Genomic DNA, 26,174 nt, shown 5'->3' with positions numbered 1-26,174 from the left:
AAGAAATACTCATTGCATAAAATTTAGAAAACATTAAAAAATTAACAACTTTTTCTAGAACAAAGGAAACATCATGCCAAAAAATTTAGGAGTTTTAGAATCAGCTAAGATTGATTCACTGGTATTCACTGGAATGGATAAAGAAAAGCTGATTCACAAGAACAGGGGTTAATTCAGCCACAAACTAGTAAAAGCCTTTCAAGTGTTGCTGTATAGATGGAACTGGACAGCAGTAAATAAACCAAACCCATACGTTCAAATGGTAAGGGTGTGGATTCAGAAAATATTTATTTCACTTAAGTAAGCAATAAATTATGGTCAGTAGAGGCTAAATTATAAGGCAGGTGATGAACAACAGATACTAAAATGTAGCTAGACAGAATCATATATTTTAGACTTCTAGAGTGTAAGAGAATGAATACAATTTACCACAAGTTTCCCTTCTCTACATCAGTGGATTTATGTCTTCAAACATGTAAACAAAAGAGATGCTTAAGTTTTGGGTAACTTAAAGTTCAATAAGGCATTTTAACAGTGTCATCTTATGAAAGCATTTTGGAGAATTGCTTACTTGAGTACAATGTATTTTTATCATATTCACTCCTCCCACGGCTCCTCCCATGTCCCCCACCCCCACCCCCCACATCTAGCTCTCAAATCCATGTCACTCTAGTTCTATTTGTAGAACTTGTCAGAAGAGATTTAGGATAGGTGTTATACTCCTTGAGTATATTCGCTCCTATTTTCTTTGGGAAATTTAATGAAAAAAAAAAAAGTTAGAACACATTCATCAATTATTCATGACTTGCATCTAAAAAAACTAAAAAGTGTGCACAGGAAAAATCTCAAATGATTCATTACTTTTAATCACATAATAATAATAATCTGAGTGTGGAAATTAAAAAGCTTCTGTTTCTTTGGACTTTAAGACTCATCGTTTATAATCATGCCATTGGCTGCCTAACAATGTCCTGTAGTGAAAGACAGTTTTCTCATTTTTCTTTTTCCAAAATTTATGTTGATACTTGTGAGAAACTGGTAATTTCCACCTTTCTGTTTCTAGAGTATAATGGCCTGGTTTCCCACAATCCACAGAGGCTGATATTCCTCTATGAGTACTTGCTAATTCCCAACATTCCTAGACCAGGTACATCCAGAGAACTCTGCATTCACTAGAAAGCCTTTAAAGAATCATGTTGCATTGGCATATGGAAAACTGGCCAGGGTGCACTAAATGGCCTCATGACCGCCTAGTATCTAGTGGCTTAGGGAGTCTGTGTACATATACCTCACATTTCTCTATATTATAAGATTGTTGTAGTATTGTTCCCTTTTCTTTAAGCTGGATAGTGCAATGAGAGTAGGCTCACCTGTGTGGTAATTTATCCCTCACCTGCCTTCCTTCCCCATCTTACTTCCAATATATACTCTATTTACTTGAATCCTTAACTTAGGATCCACTTGTGATAGACACAGATTCAGAAAAGTGTCTTCACAGCATCAGCTGAAGAGGTATTCAAATAGATATTGTCCTTTGATAAGGCCAAGCATGAATAGACAGACCTAAGGAGGTTTGGGGCTATCTGTGGATATTAACTACCTGTATTTTCTTTTGAAATTCAGCCATTGCTACTGTCAATATACTCTATGTCTTTGTAATTCAGTCTGAAACAAATAAGGGAGAGCTCTTAATAGATTTACTTTTGTCCTCAATAAAAAGATATAAATTGTTTTTCACATTAACATATTTTTATGTCACAGTTACTTATATTCACAAAACAACTAATTAGCAATAAAAACATAGTTTTGTTTACTGTCTTAACATGTTAGAAAACATTAAGTGAGGAGGTCTCAATTTCTGGGTAAATTTAAAATATAATTTTATTTACTTTTGAGAATTAAAAGGTCAAATACCTTTATCACATTTTTGAAATTTTTTTGTGTGTTTTATTTGTAGCACAAAAGGTCTCTTATAATTGGAAAATTATACTCTTTTCCTTTCTTCATTTTTATTAGGTGATGCAAAATACAAGAAATAGGTAAGATATGCATTTTCTTTTTATTTCAACAGGATTTTTAGAGGCATAGGTAATAGAGTCATAGAAGCAGTATTTTAAAAACTAATATTACATGAGGTATACTAGGGAATCCAAAGTAAATCAGGTGAACTTAGAGATAACCTTGACCAATTAGCTTGTAGCTAATAATTCTCATTTCTAGCCAGCAATGGATATGCTCTCAGCATTTTTGACATATCATAGCTAGGTTATTAGTAAGCCCACATTCCTTATTTGAAAACTCATTTGTGTGACTGGTCTCTACTGAGTGACAGATAGCACTTACGTAATAAACCCAAAGCGAGCAATAAATGACTTTCATAACAATACAATGTGGCTCTACTTTTATAAGTGCTGCTCTGGCTAGTTTTATGTCCCCTTGACACAATCTAGAGTCATCAGAAAGGAGGGCGCCTCAACTGAGAAAATGCCCCTCCCCAATAAGATCAGGCTGTCTGGTATTTTTTAAATTAGTGATCAGTGGGTAGGGGCCAGCCTATTGAAGGTGGTGCCATCTCTGGGCTGGTGGTCCTGGGTCCTATAAGAAAGCAGGCTGAGCAAGCCATGAGGAGTAAGTTAGTAAGCAGCACCTCTTCATGGCCTCTGCCTCAGCTCCTGCATCCAAGTTCCTGCCCTGTTTTGAGTTCCTGTGCTGACTTTCCTCGTGAAGAAAGGAGAAATGGAAGTGGGAGCAGATAAACCCTGTCCTCCCCAAGTTGCTTTGGTTATGGTGTCTCACCACAGCAAAAGAAACCCTAAGAGGAGCACATAAAACTTAGATGGACCATTTTCACAAATCAATGACAAATACTTCAGAAATCTTTTTAAGAAATATAATTCTAGGCTTTCCTTCCAGTTCGATGCTCCACTCTACCAAGAGTCCTGGTATGATTTAAGATATCCAGAGCTCTCTTCGCTCCATCATTTGTCCTTTTCAGTGCTTCCAGACAATCTAATGCCAAACAACAGATCTCCTGAGTGTCCACTTAAAAATGTCCTCACATATTCTATACACAGCATGGGACACTTCGATTACACACTCTCAGGGACCTGACTTTTGTTATCTTGACTATCACATGTTTACTCAAAACAGTTTTTCTTTACCCTAGCTCCATAATTTTATCCAGGTTTGTGTATAAATCCTCTAATTTGGTCATGGAAGCATATTATGGTTTCTTTCTACATTACACATCAACTCAGAATTTGGGAGTTTGGGTATAAACTATTATTAACATGTCAACTTACCTGCTTTCTCTTTCTTTCAACCCTCATCCCACCTTTATTTATTTTTCAACTGAGACAAATATGTCTTCCACACTTGGAAAGAACCATGAGCTTAACACTAATCATTGTTGTCTTCCTCCTTAGTAGTCACCTGCCATTCACCGCTGCAAAAAGCAACCAAAATCCCCATGCTTTCTAGACAGGGAGTCAGGAATAGGTTTAGATTCTTTTCCATTCCTTCTTTCAATCTATCTGATTGATTTTTCTCCCTCTCTTTGAACCAGATGCAGCACCTTCTTTGTTAGAAGCCCACATAATCACACTGGAGTCCCTTTATTGTTAGCTTAGCCATCTTTTAAGTGATGTTCTCCAGTAGGGAGTATAAAAGAACATTTTCATTCTAGAAATCTGGTGAATACGTGCCTGCCTTTGTACATCTAAGAACATATACCATATATATGATGTCTACGTATTGCGTGAGCCCAGAGATTCCAACAAGTTGCAATCCTTGTTTTAAGCTGGAAAGAACCTGTCTCTAAATTTCTGCAGTCAGCGTTCAGAATGACATAGTGCCCAGTCTGAAAGATCCGGGGATTGAATTAATAGTTTACTGGTTATTATTTTTGGGTGGGTTTGTATAAATAGTCTCTTCAAAATGATACTGCCTCACAAAACGGGACAGTACTACTATAGACTGTACAGAATGAAATGGATAGTATGTAAAGTGGCAAACATTTAATAACCGACGTAAGGGCTTTTTCCATGACACACACTGTCAGAACAGCTTGATTGGGTTTGAAATCAGTTTTCCCGACTTTGTCTTTTCCACTAACCCGGATTCCTAGCATCAGGACTTAAACTACTAACTTGATGCATGCATGACCTTGAACAAAATACCCTGAGTCACTTTCCTTATCTACAGAAGGACTTAATTAGATAACCTCTAGGGTCTTTTAAAGATGCTAGATTAGCTCCACTTCCCTGCACCACCCCCGCTCCAGTGTGGAACGGCTGAGGATCAGGATCCTGAAACCGCCCGAAGCTATGTACATCGTGGGTGCCTTCATCTGTGTTTCGTGCAGTGAGTGAAGCTGCGTACACCCTCAGCTGCTGCCTCTTCAGTTTGCCTCCCCGGGTCCCTGTGGAGACCACATATCGCTTTATTTATTTATATCCTGGCTTGCTCCCGAAAGCACATAAGGCTCCAAGACACAGTAAGTCCCCGACAGTGTCACACGTTGCGGGAAAGAAATCCTCTGATGACATCTCCTTTAGAAAACCGCCTCCCAGAGATGCTAATGAATGCCTTTTGCCCAACTCTCCGGGTCCCAGCTGGGTTTCTGGTCTCCTGCCCAAGCCGTCCACCCCTCCCCGCGGTCACTCAGACGCCCTTCCCGGACTAGCCCAAACTGTCACCACCAAGTCCCAGCTGGACCAGGATCCCGCCCGGCTCCCTCGCTCGGCTCTCATTGGCTGCTGCCGCCGTCACTCCCCGCACGGCTCCGCCTCCCCGCCTAGCGCGTTTTGTGGACCCCTCGGTTTCCGCGGCGAGCCGCTGACGTTTGCCTGAGCGGCGTTGCCTGGGCCCCCGCGACCTTTCACCCCGCCTCCCCGCGGGAGCGCCCCGGCCCGCTCCGCGCCCCCGCCAACCCCGCGCGCGCCCCCGCCAACCCCGCGCGCGCGGCCCCGCCGGCCCCGCAGGCGGAGACTCCGGCGCGGAGGCCGGCCCCGCGCGGCGCGTGTGGGAGTCGCGGCCCCTCGCGGCCCCCGCCCGCCGCCCCCCACGCGCGGGAGACACGATGAGCGCGGGCGGGCGGCAGCGGCGCGGAGCAGCGCAGGCGGCACACGCGCCCAGGCAGCGGCGGCGGCGGCAGCAGCGGGAGCGAGCGCCGCGTTAGCCGGGTCCGCCGCTTCGGCCGCCCGCCGCCGCTCCTCCTCCCGCTCATTCACTCGCCCTCCTCCCGGCCGCCCGCGCCTCCTCCGCTCATTCACTCCCGCTCTGCCCGCCGCTTTCTTCTCCTTCTTCACCCTCCGGCTCCCACACCCCCTCCATTCCCGCTCCTAGCCGACACTGCACTGCAGCTGCTCCGCGCCCTGCCCCCTCCCCAGTGAGCACATCAGCCACACTGCTCGCCGCCTCAGACTGCTATTGATCCGATTAAAGAAAAAAAAAAAAGAAAAAAAAAAAACCTTAGCAACCCCAAACGAGAGAGAAAAAAAAAAAAAAAAGCCAAAACAAAAGGGAGCCGCTTCTCCCGGTGCAGCGGCAGGAACTGCAAGCATGATGGCGGCAGCTCCCATTCAGCAGAACGGGACCCATACGGGGGTTCCCATAGATCTGGACCCGCCGGACTCGCGGAAAAGGCCGCTTGAAGCGCCCCCTGAAGCCGGCAGCACCAAGAGGACCAACACGGGCGGTGGGTATCGCTTCCGCCTCCCGCCCCGTCCCCGCCGCCCTCCCGCGCCGTGGCCGCTGCCGCCGGCCGTCCCGCGCCCCCTCCCCTGCACCTGCCCCGGCCCCGTCTCATCAAGATGGCGACCCGGGGTTCTGAGCCGACCCGCTCGCCCCAGCCGGTGCTGGCCCCGGCGACAGGGTCCGCTCCCAGGGCCGCCCCCCGCGAGAGGTGATGGCCGCCTGAAGATGCGCGCTGCATTTAACAGTCTGATCAAATAAATAAATAAATGGCACTTGGGTAGCGGCTTGCAGATGCTGGGGGCACCGGAGACTTTTGCCTCTGTTCATCCCCTTGCTCTGGGCCACAAGTAGTATGCAAAAGCTTGATGAGTGCATGCCCTGAGCGCACTTACATGGTCGGTACAAATATCGCATTGATTTGTCTTCAAGGGTATGCATACGAGGGGGGTGTCTGGTACGGTGACTTGTTAGTTAACATCCTGCGCTTCCTCGGAAGATGAGTTATAACGGGACCGCTATCGCTTCTTCATTTGCACTGGAGTCATCTTAACAATGCATCCAATGCATCGAAGCAGAGGTGAATTTATCTCCAGCATATACATTAGAAATGGATGGGGGTCTTGTGAGTGGCACATCGCAAAAATTCGGAATACTCGTTCACAGTAAAGAGCTGGATTTACCGAGAAGTTTCCTATTTAAGACGTGATCAGGTTGACGGAAACTAAAGTTTATGGAGTTGGCTTTATTTCCTGAAACATTTCATTTTTCTTTTTTCACGGCTCATCGAACCTCCCCCCCCCCCGCCCCCGTCTCCGTTTTATGGTTCTTTTTGGAGAGGGAGCATTATCTATTTGGTGACTTTGGAGTGTATTTAGAATAAATAACTCGTAAGCTTTTTCGTATTGGCAAGATTCTTCTTAAGGTCTTTTAATTAATGAGCTTAGCCGAGATCATAGTAGACTTAGAAGTGCCACGGAAATACATCAGGATTACTTAGATTCTCAGGCCACCACCACATTGACGCTTTTTTTCCCCTTGGCAGTTTCTCACGGCTTGGAATACTCCCTACAGTTTGGGTGGACTATTTTGCAGGAAGATGGTTGTTTTGTATACTTAAAGTCGGATATAGTCAATGATTAATTGCAGTCTTTTATGTTTGCTATGACAGACAAATTTAGCGGATCACTATTTACAGTGTTGGATTTTTTTTCATCTTCAGTATGTTAAGTGAAGGTTTGTCATGTTCTAAATCTCTGAAGTTTTGTGAAAGGGTCAGTTTCTTTCATTTTGCCATGGTAACCACAGAATTGGAAGACTTTCATGTTTGGAGTAACAACTGGAATTTACTTCCCAGTTTCTATCGTACTGCAAATTGTTAGGACGTGGGAATCCTGAAAACTGGGGAAGATTTTGTAAATGCTTGTTTTTCAGTGTAATTGGTGGTTTTCATTCCTTAAGCATTTTAAAGTGCTGTTTTCTGCAATTCTGTGTCCATCGGTTTAGTTGATGTTTTCTCTCTGGAGGGTGGGTTGGGGATTTAAAGTTTAAAATGATCATGTTAATCATATGTATTTCTTTACATTTTTTCAGAAGACGGCCAGTACTTTCTAAAGGTTCTCATACCTAGTTATGCCGCTGGATCTATAATTGGGAAGGGAGGACAGACAATTGTTCAGTTGCAAAAAGAAACTGGAGCCACTATCAAGCTGTCTAAGTCCAAAGATTTTTATCCAGGTAGGTGAAATGGTAAAGAAATTGTTTGGCGAATCCCCAAGGAAAAACACCAAATATCTACATGTGTTGTGTGTTGTCTTAAAAATTTTTTTTAAATGGTAAAAGATCTGAGTGTTACATTAGCATACATTGTGGAATCTTTTTTTTTCAGCGTACTTCCATTGTTGTTCATGTTTTCCCCCATTAATTGATATACTGTGTATGTGATTTAGACTAATGGTGAGATAATTCCCTTCAAGCTTTGGAATGCTAATTGCTAGCACAAAAACTTAAAAATTAGAGCTAGAACCCTGGACAGTTGGCATAAGGAAATGTGGTTCCTCTGAAGTTTGCAGACATCATTGTCATGACAATTAGTTTAGAGTGAATTCAGAGGAGGGGGCTGGGTGGTTTCTTAGAGAATGGACCATTTACTTCCGAATCCATTATGCACCTCTTTCTGCTTGGCTGCTTTGTTTGTTGGCCTTGGATGAAGTAAAGAAGACAAGTGCGGTCTCTTCAGATATTTAAAATACTTTAGTAATCTAATTGGGATAAGAAATTTACTACACTGACATGCAAGATGTGGACTAGTGTTTTGGAATTTGTGTTCAGAGCCATAGTTGATGGAAATACTTTACAGTGTGGGACAGTAACCTGCTAGATCATCGCAGGTTTCCTAGGTCGGTTGAGTGTGTGGGTTTGGCTTCTTGTTTTTCTGTTTGTTTGGTTTGGTTTTTGTTGTTGTTGGTTTTGCTTTGTTTTGTTTTACTTTTGGGCTCCTCCTTTTGTGTCGTGCATTTCCTCAGGTTCATCTTTTTCTTTTCTTTCCCCTTAGTTCCATTCCTCCTTGATGTATGTATCTTCAGTAGGGAAATCACAGTGGACTAGTGCAACCCCCGGTGATAGATATCATTAGCTCATCTGCTTTGCTTAGCTCTCGCTTTCAGTAATTTTTTTCAGGAGGTTGTTTTAGTTTTATGACTGTAAAAATGTTAATTCAGTGCTGAAGTGAGCTATACTGCTTAGTGGTTTCCTGATGGAAAAGAAAGCAGAATTGCTTTCAGAGGTCTTGGCTACCAAGAGCTCTATAGCACTCAGACACTGGCATGGACCGAGGGAGGCTCAACCCTTGAAGGACTTCCTTTTCACAGCTAATCATCTGGGTTAGAAACCGACCATGCACTGGAAAAGATTTTGGAATGGCTGATGCTTTACTAGTTGGACACAGTACTTTTGGGGGAAATATTAAATGTAATAAGTGGACGTGTAACCTGTTAGATGCTGTGGCCCTCTTAAGTTTGCCGAAAGGCTCTCCTCATCTCGGGAAACTTTCCCTATGCAGTTGGAAAGTTTAATATATTCATGTTGGTGCATTGAACAGGTATATTATAATAAAAATCAGTGTGGAATTGTGAAAATACTTAGTTTAAATAAAAGCACTCAAAAGAGCTTGATTGCAGAATTAATAACATGATAGATCTAGGAAGAGCTACAGTGGTAAATTAAATACCCTGTCAATAGATGAAAATGAAAATGCTTTTCTGCATTATACATGAGGTGCTGTCAGATACATAGGGTGTTACAGAAAATTGATGTTTAGCCAGGATATTCCAAATAGCAAATTAAATGCCTTTTCACTTGAATGTAGTTTATTTTCAGTGTGCTGGAAAGGATGCACTAAGAATTAGATCTTTTGTTTCTAGTCCACTTATTTTTTACATTTTTTTGTTACCTAAAATTACTTATTTTATTTATGATGTGAAGATTTTATTTACATATAGCAAGAATTTTTTGGGGGGTGGGTGGGGGGGATGAGAAGCTGCAATGCTTTGAATAAAATCTTGGTCATGTAGTGACGTAACCTGACCAGGAATGAGTTAAAGCATCAGCTAAAAGATGGCTCATTCTTGGCCTCTAACAGGTGGGAGTCAGTATAGGCTACGATATCAGTTTTAAGGATAAAAACAAATCCCCGGAGTTTCTAGGAATCTTTAAGAATTCTCAATAGTTTGTATTAAAATGCAATTTTAATTCAATAATTAACTCTTTGAACAGACACAGCTCCAGTCTGCAGATAGACTTATTTCCCTCTGTTTTCTCTTCACACTTGACTAGACCCTATAACATTATCTAGGGTCTTAGTATTATTCAGTCTAAGAGACTCTGAGCTTTTTTTCTACCTTCTTGTACATAACAGATACTTGCTGTGCACACATCCAGATGGACTAAATTAGAAACCGTGATTCGTATCGTTGAGTTACAAAGAAGATTCTATAGGGTTCTGCAGTGATTTAGCAGCCCATATTTGTATGTCTCAGATAAATACATCCATTTGCACACAAACATGTATTTATGATTGCCGTGTTCTACCAAAATGAGCATTCCTGGGGTTTATTTCAGTAAAGCAATTTTTTTTCTGGTTCTTGTTTGGTTATAGTATATTTGGGGGAAAATGCAACTTAGTTTTAGAAACTACTAGAGTTACTCAAATTACCTATCATTAAAAATCAAATATAAGTGTATTGTTAAACATTTAGTAAAAATACTATTTTCAAATCTTTCTCCAAGATGTTTATCCCGGAATTCAGTCACCTTTTGAAATATTTTTATACACCTCAACTCAAATAATGGGCACATGTAAAAAAAAAAACTGTAGCTAATATAATTTCTATAAATGTGTTTATATTTTAGGTCAGATTGTGTCTATTATATTAAAAGTGAACCTACATTTCTGAGTAAAGATTTATAACCTTCAGTCAAAATGAAGAAGACAAAACAAATTGTATGACTTTATTAAGGTTTATACAGCTAAACATTGTATGTATTTATTTCAGTGTCTCATGTATGAAGTGACTAGGGGAATTGTGTAATGTGGAGTTAAAAAGGACATCTCTATCATTGGAATCAGGAGAAAATGACCCACTAGTAGATTTTACTTTGTGTTCTATATATTTCTTCTACATATTGATACACTAATACTCAATCTTCCAGGATACAGACTTCTCATTGGTGATTTAGGAATGTAGCTGTTCTCCTAACTTGATTAAAGAAATCTAATTGGACTTATTTATGTATTCTTTTATAAGTAGGCTACACAGAGATGATGGTGGTTAAAAGCTGCTTTCTTATTGTAGAGGCTGAATTACTGTCTGGATTCTCAGAAGGGTGGTTAAGTGTTGTGTTTTTAAAAATCTTTTTCTTGTCATCTGATGATGTTTTATTTTTATTAATAGATTGATTTTTATCTGTTAAAGTTTAATACATGGTTCAAGTTTGTTATTAAAGAAACTGAACACATTAATTATTAGTTGGGAATAATAAAGAATATATCAGTATTTTCATGTGTGCCTTGACTATTAGAACATCTCATCCATGACCTTTTTCTGTTTGTTGACACTGGAGACACCCCTGATGCCAATCAAACAGGACTCTTTTACTATATAATGCTGGAATCTATTTCTGTGTTTTTCATGTTGTTTTACTGTGTATGGCTTGTTATAAACTTGAGTCATTTTTAATATACAGTATTTTTTATATTGCTTATGTTGAAATTTGAATATGTTGCTTTTCTATTCTTCAAATTCTGACTTAGTGGTGTCCAATGTTGGTGATTTTTTTTTAGACAAAAAGTCCTTTATTCATTTAGTTTTTTGATAGTGAAAAAGCAGACTGACTGTAAGTTAAAATTCTTTCAGTGAAAGAACTGCATTGCACCATTTTTGTTTTGACGTGGTAAAATTCAGTGGTTTATTTAACTTTTAGGGTTGAAATTAAGTTATATCTCTATGTCTCTTTGTACAGCTATATAGATAAAATCAGAGAAAGTCAATTTTAAACTGGATGTTTTGTTTATGCTTTTGAAGAAAAAGTATTTTGGTAATATTGGCGATGAATGCCACGTGAATATCATTTTCCTCATAGCTTCTCAAAGTTTCAAGGTATACATTTTCTATTATCTCAGTTGTAAAATATCTTATAAATTTATCGATACACATTTTAAGGCAAGATCAATACATTGACAGAATGGTAACATGTAGAGAAAATAGGGTATTTTGGTCTCAGGACTTGTTGGTTGGTGTAACGCGATGGTTACCACTCTCTGCAGTACTGACTTCAGTGGTACCAGAGTTTGCTGTCCATGAAGCGTTTTTCCCTATAATCTTAAACTTGTTATGTCTATGTTTGAGATAGTATCTACTGTTGTGGGTGACTTTATATTTTCCTTTTCCAAATCCTTAAGTAAAGGAAACATACTGTTCACATAGACAATAGTATTGCTCAAAATTTTGCTTTATTGTCATTTTAATACTTTATTTTCATATTTTAACCATAGGAATTCTTTACATGTGAAAGAATGTTATTGGTATGCCATAATATTTATGAACATATAAAAATAGCCTTTTACGCTTCTCTCGTCAATGCAAGCACTTGGTGGCAAGGGGTTCCAGGATGGTGAATTAGCATAACATGCCTTGGGGGAGTTTGTTTGATTTGCTCACTTTTAGTTCTTTTGCCATTGGATCCCTATCAGTGAATTAACAAATTGTTAAACAGTACTAGCTTATAGGATTGACGTTTTCATGAGTTTTTATGGTACGATGTCACTTTGAAGTGTGTTGTTTGAAGCCTTCTGTGTTTTAGAAAAATAGTTCATTTGAAATGTGTGAAATTGTAAGGCCACAATCTAACATTACTGTACAGACACTGTGCCACATGATTTTAGCAATAGTGAACAGAATTGGTAAAATAGTTGAATATATGTTTTGAGGATGTTTTATATTAATATACCAAGAAGAATAAATGATCCATTGCATAGAAATCCTAAGTAATATGTGGTATTTGCTAGAAATCCCTGACAATCAGCCAGCTCTCAACAATTTGTTTATCATTATAATTACTTATCTTCCTATAGCCTAAGATGATATTTCTGTCTAGTTTATGCAAGTACTATTAATTATACACATTATGCCACCTGTTATCTAAACTTCTGCAGTTAGTAAGAATCTCTTATAAAACTATATAGAGTTCGGTCTGACTTGCTTTGCCCCAGGAACAAATACAGTGTTCAATCTGAGGCTGAAGGGAAGGTAGTGGGAGATTTGTGCTTGATTGCCATCTCATTTCCATCTTTGGCTACAGCTCTAGCATAAAGTTAAACAACATCTGCAGAGATCTGACTGACAAACATCTCTCTGGGACTCATCACTGCAGCTTGCAGCAGGTGCATTCAGCTTTGCAGTTCTTTTCAAAAAGAGGTTGGTTGGTTCTAACACTTATCAGTAGACCAGAGGGAACAAGTGACTCCAGAGAAGTGGTTGGTTGTCACTTGTCCGGAGCTGGAATACTACAGGTAATTGGAATGGACTGGTGGGAACCACAGCAGTGTATGTCTCACAATGCATTGCAGCTGCTGTGCAGCTTAATTAACCCAACCCTCAGAGACTGAAGTGCCATGGTAGAAATCGCAACATCCAAGAAGCGATGCTATTCAATATAATATATATATATATATATATATATGTGTATATATATATATATATATATATATTCAATATATATATATGCGTGTGTGTGTGTGTGATTATGTTGTTGCAATTACCATTTTCTTCATCTTTAAAGATACAGCTTTCTCACACTTTTCATTTTTAATATTTGAATATTTGTAGGTGAAATGATTTTTCAATAGCCTAATGGAAATTCATTTAAGAAAGGATCCAAGCTTTAGGGGTTGAGACAAACATAAGAGGCATTTAACTTTCTAAATGCCTAAATTCTGCAAATGCATTTTAAAACCATGAGTGAGTGGAAATATTTTGTACTTTAATACAAAATATATATATATATTAGGTTAATATTTCTTAATTATTTTAGGTTAACATTTGATGAGTTTCATAAGAGCAATAATACACTTATGTTTCAGTCATATCTTTTAAGAATTTGAGGGTGTTAGAAAGGTACTTTACAAAGTATTTTGAAGTGCTCCCACAAACATGACAGTTATAACCTATTTTAAAAATCTTATCTATGAGCTAAATATAATAGTTCTGCTGAAAAATTGTTTTACAATAAACTTAAACACTAAAACTAAAAACTGAAGAAAATTGTCTGCCACATATTGCTTTTTCAAAACTTCCTTAATCTGTCTGAGATATTGACTTACATATGGTTTGTAGTATGCATACAAATACCTTGTGGGCTCTCACACTTATCAGTAAGTATATTTTAATGCAGTCTTGTGTGTTTATAGGATTTTGAATGAAAAACAGCTTCTAACATTCACACAGAATCTGGGGAGATGCTGCCACATTTCAGTGTAGTGGAAATGTAAACACAGCAAAAGACATCTTAAAGAGCATACGGAGCAGTTGGTCCCCAAATTTGTGTTGGCTTTGCTAATCTGATGTTTTTGGCGGGATGCATGGACTCTAACTTGTTGATACACGGGAATGGTAAGGTTTAGAATTTATACCAATCGAATATATCATTTTTTTCATGAAGTTTTTTTTTTCAATTTTGATACCGGGAATTATTATTTTTGACCATATGAAATTGATATATGACTATTTCACATACATACTTCATTGTGACTTTACGAGATTTAATGAAGACAAAGAGTAAAAACATCTTAAGACTGCAATCGCGTTCTTTTTTGCTAATAATGTTTTAGATAATTTCAGTATTTTGAATTTTAAGCTATGATGTGGACATCATTCCATGACAGACCTTGACCATGCACAGATACTGTGTGCATGTCCCCAGTGTTCAGCTGCTGCTTCCTGCAGGGCCTGGCATTACTGACAGGACCAGATGAGGAATGAAAGCAGGATCTTGAGGGTTTTTTTTAAGAACAAGATGATTCAGGTAAGATTAATTGGTATAGAAAATTCATTTTTGGCTGTTCTTAAAGTAAATTTTATTCAGTAAATATTCAAAATTATTATTATTTTTTATTTGTAGACATACTTAGGTTTTACTATTTAGTATATGTAATTTTTGGCAAATTTGGCAAATTTTACTGTAACTCCAGCAACTTTTACATTTTAGAGGATATTTTTCTCATGAAATGTGCATATACTTTCTGAAGGTTGGAGAAATAAGTTTTTTCATTTCGCATTTTGAGATTCATTTTACTTTGAAACCCTGTAATGCCATTCAGAGGAAGGATTATCACACAATTTCAATAGCTGAGATTTCAAGCCCTTTGTTCCTTTGAATGTGATAAATGCTGATTCAGTCTGATGTTAAAGTGGCTCTCATCAACTCTGTTAATACTTTACTGCTCTAGGAGTAGGTTGAGGTTGACTGTGTTTTAAGGCCTGTTTGTGGGGAGGAAAGGTGAGGCCATTTCAGTTGCACAGTACAATATAGAGTATTCGTTTTTTCTTTATTGTTATTAATACAAATGATTCTATTTATTAATATTGTAGAACATAATTTTTCAGTTTTGGTCAAAACAACAGAGATGTTGCAGATGAATTAGAATTTATTTAGGAGAGTTTGTCATATGAATTCTCTTAAGTTATATTTTTTTCTAGGATTAATGATAATCAAGAAAACATGAAAATAACTTTAAACCTAATTAAAAATCAAACCCCAAACCTAACCATCTTGGTTTCATTGACTGTAGTTTTTCTGGAATCTTCTCTCATCTAGTGATTCTGTGTCAGATGTTTCCTTCGAGTTCAGCTCTAGACAGCTATTTCGTCCTGTTATTAGGTTGACTACAAAGCATCCTTTCTTCCTTAAAGGAATCTAGCCCTGTGCTTCTGCACTCTGAGAAATTGTGCTTTGTTAATGCTTCCAATTATTGAATTTAATTGTTCATATTTGGTGGTATCTTTACCAGAAATGTAGTAAGTCGGAAGCTCTCTGTTTGAAGGGTTTGTGGTAATGGTAGACTTGCGGGATTGACTGAAAGTGGGGAGCTTAGGCCTGCTGTCTCCCAAGAGCTTAGAGCTGGAGCTCAGGAAGGCAGGGAAGAGTGGGGTGCTCCCTCCATGCAGGGCTGCAGTCTGCCTGCTGTCCTCTTAACCTGGAAGATGCTTTCTGAGTGTCTTTGAAGTACAATCAGAGGTTCACAATTTTACTTGACATTTTTTTTTTTTTCCTTTTGTGATAAGACTGAGAAAGTGTGTTCCTTTTCTTTCCCCTAGTTTTTAATGAATACATCTGATATTTTTTAACCAAGGTGGAAACTCAGTGTGGTTATCTTGTGAGTAGTATTTTTGTAGTTGGTTTGCTTCTGTGGAGGTGCAGTGGTAGTGCTTCTGCCCTTGTTCACTAACTAGAAGTTGTACTCTACATTATAAATAGCTGTCGAGTTCAGTTGTTTCTATTGACCTACAGTAGGCCTCTGAAAATGGTGGTTTTATAAGGGTTGTTAATTTCTATAGCTGGTTACTTCTCTCTATTTTTCTTTGCTTCTAATTTTCCTTAGCTCAATGATTTTTTCTCATTAAAAATAGTATTGACCTTGTTTTTTGTTTGTTTGTTTTTATGTTGACTTTCTGTGTCAATCTTTGCTTCCAAGGATTGTAGGACTTCTTCAAATTTAGAAACTTTTATTTAAAAACAAAACAAACAAACAAGCAAACAAAAAACCCAAAAACAAAAACAACAAAAACTTCCTTAAGTGTGTCAAGTTTTATTAGGTAATCATAATGGTTAAAAACTAATTTGACTATGACTAAGTATAAAGCAACATGAGTTCAAACTAACTGTACTAAATGATAAGTTTCTATTTGAAATATTATTCTTTTCTTGCTTGAAGATCCAGTTCATTAAATTTTCTACTTTTCTGTCCATTAGCCCTTTTATGCCACTGTTCCTTATGACGCATGCTAGAGGAGTCTTTTCTAATATTATTTAACTGTATACTATGATTTCAAAGCTCTCTCTTATATAGCTTTAAGTTTAAACAAAAGACTTTAGTGATAATCTTCACTCATCAGATGTGTATTTGGGTTAAAGTCCATTGAGGTGAGAGGTTAGTATCATCCTTCCTGCAGGCTGTTGTTTCAATATGTAGTCTAGTGTTTTAATCACAGGGGACACTTGATTTTTAAGTGGACATAAATGTATGTATGTATGTATGTATGTATATATGTATGTATGTATGTATGTATGAATTGTGGTTTCCTGTATATATTAGGGAAGATATAGAAGGTAGTCTATCTTGAGTTTTTGTTTGTTTGTTTGTTTGTTTGTTTGTTTTTGGTGTGTGTGTGTGTGTGTGTGTGTGTGTGTGTGTTTCTAGCTTACTTTGAGAGACGGTGTGTGTTATATGTGTTTTCGTGTTTGTGGACAATGTGTGACTAATACTGGCATTGCTGAAAAGCTTAAGAACTGAGCTCAGGGATTACAGGAACAAGAGACAATTTGGGTAGGCTAGGTTTGATAAGGATTAAGAAAGAAGAATGGAGTGAGGGAAAACCATCTTGCTTTCTTTTGAGCATGTGGTCTTGTGTGAAGGAACAGACATCATCATTCTTGAGAGAACTTCAAAGCCACATCTGAAATGAAGACTGTCTTTAATATAATCTGACTTAAGCAACACAAACTAATTAGAAATATTTAACAAAGAGTTTGAAAGTAACTGTATATAAGAGTATGGAACTCTGTCACTTTATAGTTGGGACTGCATGGCTACATGTGTAGTAAAATCTAGGAACCACTAGTGATTTTTCTTGATATACTTTGGAAATCATCATTATTAACTAAGTAATGAAAAGCGACATACAAAATGTGAGTGTTAAATATTGGATATATAATATAGCTTCATATGTTCTTATCTATTTGTAGTGAGGAAGCTAATATGTAATTTTGTTGGAAGAATTTTTAACATTGCTATATGATGCGGGGGACATAACTTTTATTGTTAGTTAGAATGAATGTATACCAGCTATAAAATAGAATATAACTTACTTGCTTAGGGCTTTCAATTAATTAACTCTTTTAAATTGATATTAATATGCATTCATGTATTTAAAATTTAATGTCTAGGAAAGGTGAAATTTTGCATATATTAAAACAAGAACAAAAACAACAAAAAAAAAAACCCAAACCAACCAAACAAACAAAATCCTAAAGCCAAAGACCCTCCTGTCGACCAGTGGGTTAAAGACCCCAGTCAAAGGTCTACCTAGCTACTTCCTTGTTCTTCTCAGCCTCGGTGTATGTATGGTCTGACAATTTGATGTGCCCTCCTTGGACTAGAATTAAGTATAAAATTATCTGATGATTTTATTTTTAACCAGTGAGAAAAGAAACAAGGTTTTTAAGAACATATCACTAATGTATGGTTGTAGGGAAGTTTGGCAACTATTGAGAGAATTCTGTAGAAAAGTTGATTTCCCACCTCATACTAGAGGTTTGGGAGGAGTCTTTAGGTTTTAATGAGAAGGTGACAGGAATTAGAGGGGTAAGTTTTAAGTTTCTTTTTCGAAGAGTGCTTTGAAGCAAAGAGATCTAAAGGACATAAACATGAAAATATGAAAACAAACCCTAGCTCACCAGAAGACCAGGCAACTTTGCATTCTTTGGGTAAGAGCTGGATTTTGCCAATGGGTGGCATATTTAGAGTTCAGAAGTACCATGAAGCTTATTGTATTTGCTGTTTCTGTATGTTTCTAGTGGTCATTGATAAGCACTGTAGATATTTGTATAGACATTTGAGAAACAATGTAGTTCATGAAAATGACAAATAAAGGTAAAACATTTAAAATACATCTGTTGTATCTGTCCAATGTCCAACAGTGATACTAACATTAAAATCTGTCTGTATAAATATAAATATATGTGTCTGAGAAATCTCTACCGATTAATGTTCCAGTTGTCTGAAAGCAGAATTCATTTTGAGATTGAGCAGACTGAGTTTCTGTATATGAACTATAGGCAGAATCAGAGGTAAAGAAAGGAAAGACAGTGGGAAAGGCAAGGGAATTGGGAATACAAAAGAGATGTCAAGACATTCTAGTTGTCTTTAGTGAAGTAATTATGTGCCAAACCTGGAATTAAAAATGTGAATGACAGATGTCGATGAAAACTGTTTTGCAAGCATGCAGCAGATCTCTGGATACAGGTCTGTATTTGACACTGGTGCACTTATATATCTTGTGTATTTGCATGCTTAAAGTTACTAACTGATTGCTTTATTTAATTAGTTTGCATTTGACACCCAACTGCTAAAATTGTATATGTGAAAACATTTCCCTTAGTTCTCAAATTCCTTGAATATATAGTTCTATCTAGCTTTTTGGCATGTGAAAGTTACAAATAATGTTTAAGCTGTCGAAGTTTAATGATTTACACAATGAGTACAATTATGTGTGTTTTCTGTTTCTTTTTAATGTGTGAATTAGATGCCATTCAGACACCAAAAGTATAGTATATTACAGAAATACTGCTGTGTTACAACAGTGGAAATGAAAATTGTGTTATTTATTTGTTGTGGATTTTCTGTAATGTCCTTGTTCTGTTTAGAATTTTATTGTATTACTGAAATTTGGAACTATTAGTTTTATCCTTGGCAAGTAAAGTTTATAAAATATTAATTTACTTAATTGACATTTTTATCAATTTCAAATAATTTTACAAATGGCTGTAGGAAATATGACACTGTTTTTGTCACTTGGAAAATTAACTTCAAATCTACCATTTTTATACACATTTGTAAAATAATTGGCTACTATAGAGCAGCACTAAAAATTGAACATCTGAAGTGACATTAAGCAGCAGATGGGGATTTAAAATACACATATTCAATGTGTAATCTTTATTTAAGTGCTATTCTAGGTTCAATAATACCAGTTGTTTAAGTCAAGGTTTAATTCAATATTTTTAAAAAGCTTTACAAAAAAATCCTTCTTTGCTTGGTCTCCACTTTATGGCATGTTTTCATAATGTAGTATGATGTCATCCCTTGCTTTTGAAGTGGTAGATAATATGGGTCAGCATTGTCAAATTTTTGCAGAACACATACAGTTGTTTTGACAAAAATTTTATGGCTTTATGTTTGTATTATTTTAAAATAATTTTGAAATTTGTATTTTTAACGAAGTCTGCCTTTTGAATGACAAGTTATTTTGTGTTTATACTTTATATTACTGAACATTTTCAACCACATTTTGTCCATAGAAGTATTTAAAATTAGTTCTTCTACATTATTTACCTATTCTAATAAAGAGGAGGTATTTTGTTTCTAAAGTTTTATCCATTTTCAGCTACATTGGTGTACTTGACATCTTGTTTAAAAAGCAGAACAGCACTGCAAAGGAAAACACAAACTGTGATAATGAACTGGGGTAACGAGGTAGATGGGCTGCGTGTGACAGCTTTGGTTGGCGACATCTCAAATGGCACACTGGAGGGACTGCAAGGCTAGGCTTTGTAGTTCTAAAGAAGAAACTGCTACTTATACCATAGACTCTTGAATTTATAATTGGGACCCATCTTTTACTTTGTAAATCCTTACTTTCAACTTTCGTAAAAATATTTTTGTTGTTGGAGTTAAGAACGTAGAATTTGTCCTAGTTACTGACTTTGAAATTTCTCTCTCTCTCTCTCTCTATCTCTCTCTCTCTCTCTCTCTCTCTCTCTCTCTCTCTCTCTCTGTGTGTGTGTGTGTGTGTGTGTGTGTGTGTGTGTGTTTTTCTTAAGGAACTAATAAATAATACTAGTATAATTTTTTTTGATGCTAGTATTACATGTCCAAATGATTTTATAATATAAATGTTTACGAATTGAAATGACATTTTTAATTTTAGAAAAATATGTACTTTAATAGAAATAGTTTTAAAGTTTTGTTTAGTCTTCACAGAAATTATTTAATAAATAGTAAATCCTGTCCTTTAGTGATTGTATATTCAACTTTGTGTCTATATTGCTTTCTTGGAAATAATGTTAATTTTATCATTTTTAAAAGTACTGTTTTGTATCAAGTTTTTCTTGAAAGTCCTTGAAATTATTATGTCATTAATAATAAGTAGAAATGCCCTAAAATTGGGATAGATAATTTAGGTGTAAATACAGACCATTTACACTGTGCAGAATAAATATAATTCTGTTTGAGGAATATTTTAAAGAAAGTTTTCATTTAGTAAGTTTTTCAGTTAGTATTTAAATTTTATTCATTTATTGGGTTATAAATTCTACCTTTTGAAGAGACATACTCGGAATTTGTCTGCACATGTTCATGTTGTCTCTGTCAGGGTTAGGGAAGAAGTGATGACCTTGAATTTAGAATTCTGGACCACGTAACCCAAAGTTGCTTATTGTTTATCAGTCCAAGCTTCATGACAGCTTAGATTTCTGTTACTGATATCAATTCCTAAAATGTCAAGGTCAGTAAGAATTTTCGTCTCCATTTTCAAATTAGTTCAGAAAACAGTATGACAAAATAAGAATGACATGTGATAGTGAACTTAGTAGTAAACCTGGCTTCTGACTTCTGACTTGTCACTTCATTGAATTACTTACAGAATTTAGTTTGGAAGTGAAGTATTTAAAGTTTAGATCACCAAATATCCATATCAGCCCATTATTTAAAGTTGATCAGATATTGTGAATAAGTTGATAAGATTTTTTTCTGATAATTCTGCAAATTAATAACTTGTCATTAAATGATTTAATAGTTTGTCTAGAGAAATGTGAACAAGGTTGATACATATATGTCCTGTGTTCATACTGATAGTAAAATCTCTGAAATTGCTTTGCAGTTTGAGGTTATTTATATGAGATGATTTTAAGCTTCTTAGTTTATCCTGTTAGATCTTGCTTTTTAATTTTAAGTTATAGATGGTTGTAACCATAATATTATGCAAATTATAGGCAAGGCCAGAAAGGTCTAGATGAATTTTTATGATACATCCAAGTCACTTAAATTATAACTATAAGCAAAACTTGCATGAAGAAACCATGCCATGTACATAATGCAGTATGGTTCTGGACCGAGCATAATATTTCCGTGTGTCTTGCTGCCTTCTGTGGTGGGAGTCAGATGTTCTGGAGTACCAGTGTGAACCTAACTCTGGCTCACCAGATGTGCCATTTTGGTCAAAGTTAAAATCTTCATGAAATTACACTTTTAAAAAAGGCTCCTTAGTTGGGTTTTCTCTCACAGTTTTTTAAGAGTTTGGACCAAATGCCAATAAAAGAAAGCTGTATAACTATATCACGGAGTGTATGTGATACAACTGTTTTATAACCATTATTATTATTATTTTTTGATATAGTGACTAGATTTTGAAATAGTAAAACAACATCAGAATATGAGTTTGATTGCATTATTGATTTATGAGAGTTAAGTATCATTAGTTCACTTCATTTCTGTTTGTATATGCAAATGAACAGCACAGGAATCATGAACAAGGAACCTTAGCAGGGATGTCTGGGAGCAAGTGAACTGCATCATCTATAGTACCAGTGTTGCAGTACCTCACGACACTGGAATCTGGAAATACTCCTCCCTCGTAGTGAAAAGAACTTCTTCTGTATCAAGCACTGGATTTGGGACTGTGTAGATGATCATTTGTAAGTCCTGTTCTTCAGATTTCCTTTAACTGGGGAGATAAATGGACTGGTTTTGGCAAGATTTTTAACTTTTAATTCATGTGCTTGCAATTTCCATAAAAGAACCAGAACATTTTAGTGATATCGTCTACTAGAAGTGTCTTTTCAGGGTTGTGTTTTATTCATTTCCATTTCTCAACAAGTGCACATATTCTTGAGTGCTATTACATTAAAATTTTATATACGTCATTTTGTGTAATAATCATCATATAAACATCTGTTTTTACATGACATAAATTATATATTCATTCATTGAATATCTGATCTTGTATCATAACAAGACAAAGTCTTTCATTTTGTTTGACTGTGATCTTGTGGACATAGATTTACTGAGATGAACTGATTCTCAAATTAAAAAATAATCTTAGAGAATATTTCATTGTATAGCATAAACTTAATTAGCAATATTAAATGATATAAGAATACTAAAAACTAGAATATCTTCTAAAAGGCTATTTAATATCAAAAGTATTGTGGGTCCAAGTTTTAAAGCCATGCAATTATTCCTAGTTATGGTCCTTAGATTTGCAAGTGAGTGAGTGGGAGTGACATTAAGTGTTAAGGTTCATACTGGACTGACTTCAACTTCTCTCTACTAGAGGCTACTAAGATCTTTCTCTGCCTCTTTTCAAGATATAGTTTTAGAAGTAGAAACATGAGCTAGACTGTAAGCAACTATATTCTTACTTCCAAGATTGGTTTGAAATAATTGCAAAATCCCCTCCAGCCATCTTCACTGATAATTTTGTTCCCCATTTCACAGAAGTAAGTGTTTGAAAAGTGTCTTAAGTTAGTGAGACGAGACCACCCATATAATTGTATGTATCAGTGTCTACATGGGGATCTCGTCTTCTCTTTTTGAGACAAGACCTCAGTAGCACCCAGTAGGCTGGCCTCTATCCTGCTTCCACTTCCTGGACTGCAGGATTACAGGTGTGTGCCAGTTTGCTCAGCTAGATTTGCTGTTGTCTTGATTTGGCAAACATCTCTGCCTAGAATAAACCAGCTTCTATTTTTAGATTTCATCTCATCTTACCTCCTCCCACAACTTTATCATTCTTTCCTCTTTTCTCACCCTGTTGGAATATTTTTTTCTTCAGTAATGTGCTATAATTTCTCCATTGCATGCAGAACAAAAGGCATGTTCCCCTTATTGCTATTAACAGAAGCATCAGTCCATGCCTGCACACCTTCCCATTCCTTTTGATCATGAACCAATCTCATGGAATTTACCCCACCCTTCCAGCGCAGCCCTCGTTTGTCTATGACAGCAATTCTCAACACTGCTCTGCCTCCTCTTAAGCACAAACCTCTGCTGTGCTGCAACCTCCAGTTGTATTTTCTGTATTCTTGTCATTTCTGGCCTCAGATCTTGAAAAGTTTTCCTTTTGTATTCAGTCTGGCTGTTTGTCATTCTACCCAGTATCATGGCTTTACATAATCTTCTTTAATATTTGCACTTCTCAGCTGCTTACTTTCCTTTATTGTACTTGTCGGTCTAATTTGTACATGAGAATGAAATGAAATATGACTTTTACCTACCCTGCTGATGCTCTTAGTCTCCCAGTTCATCTTCTTGTACACTCTTCTGCATCCTAATTGTAACTTCATCTATTTGATTTCAAAGGCCCTAAGCCTTAGAGTTACCTTATCTGTCAAACTCCACATCTAACCCACCAATATGATTCTGATGGCCTTCAAGATTGTTGCCTTAAAGGAAAACCAACTAGTCAAGACCAAGACAATATTAAAAGTACAGAAAAACATGCTGCAGACTATCATGTGCGACTAAATAAAAATTAAACTCACGTTGTAATTGGCTGTGAAAATGAAATGATTTGTTGTAAGTAGGTCAGTCATAATAATCCTCTAGGTTATATTTCAAAAGATGAAGATTCAGAAAGCCTGGAGTCAATTTTAGTTTCCATCATAGGAAAATTTGTAAGTAACAATAGTTTTAAGAATCCCATTTTAAATATCTCTATCATAGCATAAATACTTTATAATTTCAAATATTTGGCTTTTAAACAAATAGATATAAAGATTGTAGAATGTCATTCAGCCTTCCAAAAGGGAGAAGCTGATAATTGTGACAACTTGTCGAGTGTAGTCTAACTGAACTAATCCCAGAGATAGAACACCGTGTCAGCTCACTTACTGGTGGACCCCCAGAAGGGTTAAATATAGAGAAATGGACAAAAACTGGAAGCTGTGAATGAGAAAAGAAGACATAGAGGTGTGTGTGTGTGGGGGGTGTGAGAATACAAATATGCAGATACACAGGATGAACAAATCTAGACATCTAATAGGTACAGTATGAGGACTATAGCTAATACTGTATATTTCAAAAGTATACATTTCGGGTGATGTTGCCACAAAATGTTATAGTGCGAAATTGCAGGCGTGTTAATTAGCATGGCTGAAATAATTTCATTGTGTATGTCCAGTGAAATAATGGTGATAGTACTCAGCACACCATAGACAGCTCAGGGTATACTGTGTACATTTAAGTAAGCACAAAGTGGGAAGATTTTGTGATGGCAAAGCAAAATCTAGGCTGGATGTTTAGCTCAGTGGTGGAATTTTTAGCTTATGTAAAGTTTATCATCAAATATATAAGTAATAAATGCTTTGTTAGAGAACAAATTACCTTAAAATTAAGCCATTGCAGTACTGTTTGTCATATTTTTACATTGTAGATGATAGAAAGCACATGTTTGATAAACAATTTATATGTATATATATATATATATATATATATGGATTATGTTTTACTTAAACTACTTTACATATAAATGAACACATTGCCTTTTGCTTTTCTATAAAATATTTTGAAATACTTTGTGCCTACTAATTGTGCATTTATTGGTTTTATGCCATGAAAAATTACTTTAGTTGACAGACATCAGTTTTTTCTTAGTCAAATAAATTTAATTTAATATTTTAAATTGATGTTTGTCCATGATCCCACAGTGAGTATAGCGCTGTGCTCATATTTTACGGTTTGTTAAAGTGTTCTTTGGATAGTGTATTAGTCAGGGTTCTCTAGAGTCACAGAACTTACGGATATGCTCTATATAGTAAAGGAATTTATTGATGACTTACAGTCTGCAGTCCAAATCCCAACAATGGTTCAGTAGTAGCTGTGGATGGAAGTCCAAGGATCTAGCAGTTGCTGAGTCCCACACGGCAAGAAGGCGAAAGAGTGAGAGCCAGACTCCCTTCTTCCAATGTCCTTATATGACCCCCAGCAGAAGGTGTAGCCCAGATTAAAAGTGTGTGCCACCACACCTTTAATCCCAGATGACCTTGGACTCGGAGATCTCCCTGTCTTAATCTTCTGGATTCAATCACCACTGTGTCTCAAGATCTCCATACCAAGATCCAGATCAGAAACGTCTATCTCCCAGCCTCTAGATTAGGTTCACTGGTGAGCCTTCCAATTCGGGATTGTAGTTCATTTCAAATATAGTCAAGTTGACAACCAGGAATAGCCACTACAGATAGATATCCTGGAGTATGGAGTGGTGTAGTTGAGCCTTGCTATAGGTTGCCTCTTACTCCATGCTGATTCCCAAGGCTGGGCTGGCTACCTCTCTGTCAAGGTTGTAACAGTTCCTTTACCCCTTTCAATCCTCATCAGCAGCTCTTGCTATTTGTTGCTTAATGATTGCCATTTTTACCGGGCTAAATTGAGTTTCAGTGTAGTTTTGATTGGCATGACTGTGACTGCTAGAGATGTTCACCATTTTACATATTTCCATTTATTTGTATTTTGCCTTCTGAAAAACCTCTAATCAGAGTTAATACTAAGCAAATTACAGTAGTTTCTGGAAGTCAGCGACGCGTTTTCTGTTATTTGCAATTCCTAAATATTGTATAGATATATAATTTCATGCATTTGTATGTATGATGTGAAGGTAGACGTGAACATGTCTAGAGAAACTTGTGAGATGAACAGGAGGGGTAAGAAAAGGGAAGTTAAGGGGATAGGAAAGAATATTTTCAACACATGTTTATAAAATTTTTTAAAAAGAAAAATGGGATAGTGGAAAATTGATTAGAAAAATTGGGTTTTTATATAATATCTTTAATGAGATAATTTTGCCACTGATATAAATTTGACCTCCTTTCTTTATCATGGTTTTTATTGCTGTGTAACACACAGGCCAAAAAAGGATCAGCCTCTGGAA

General features: G+C 36.8%; 1 protein-coding gene across 11 annotated transcripts in view; it reads left to right on the top strand.

Annotated features, from left to right (window-relative positions):
• Positions 1–5,255: 5,255 nt before the first annotated feature.
• The window catches only part of Nova1 (NOVA alternative splicing regulator 1), a 125,584-nt gene continuing 104,665 nt past the window's right edge, over positions 5,256–26,174 (top strand). For 4 of the 11 annotated variants that reach the window (XM_021201545.2, XM_021201544.2, XM_029540795.1 and 1 more), the window contains exons 1-2: positions 5,256–5,698; positions 7,288–7,431. In XM_021201545.2, the coding sequence (XP_021057204.1) occupies positions 5,563–5,698; positions 7,288–7,431 (280 nt within the window). In that variant the 5' untranslated portion in view covers positions 5,256–5,562. Of the gene's footprint in view, positions 5,699–6,044; positions 6,275–6,923; positions 6,931–7,287; positions 7,432–21,920; positions 21,943–26,174 lie in introns of those variants that run through there. The other 7 variants (XM_029540789.1, XM_029540788.1, XM_029540791.1 and 4 more) reach the window with 6 other exon arrangements.

The sequence above is a fragment of the Mus pahari genome, chromosome 7, assembly GCF_900095145.1.
Source record: "Mus pahari chromosome 7, PAHARI_EIJ_v1.1, whole genome shotgun sequence".
Taxonomy (NCBI): domain Eukaryota; kingdom Metazoa; phylum Chordata; class Mammalia; order Rodentia; family Muridae; genus Mus; species Mus pahari.
This window is presented reverse-complemented; position numbering and strand designations above follow the sequence as displayed.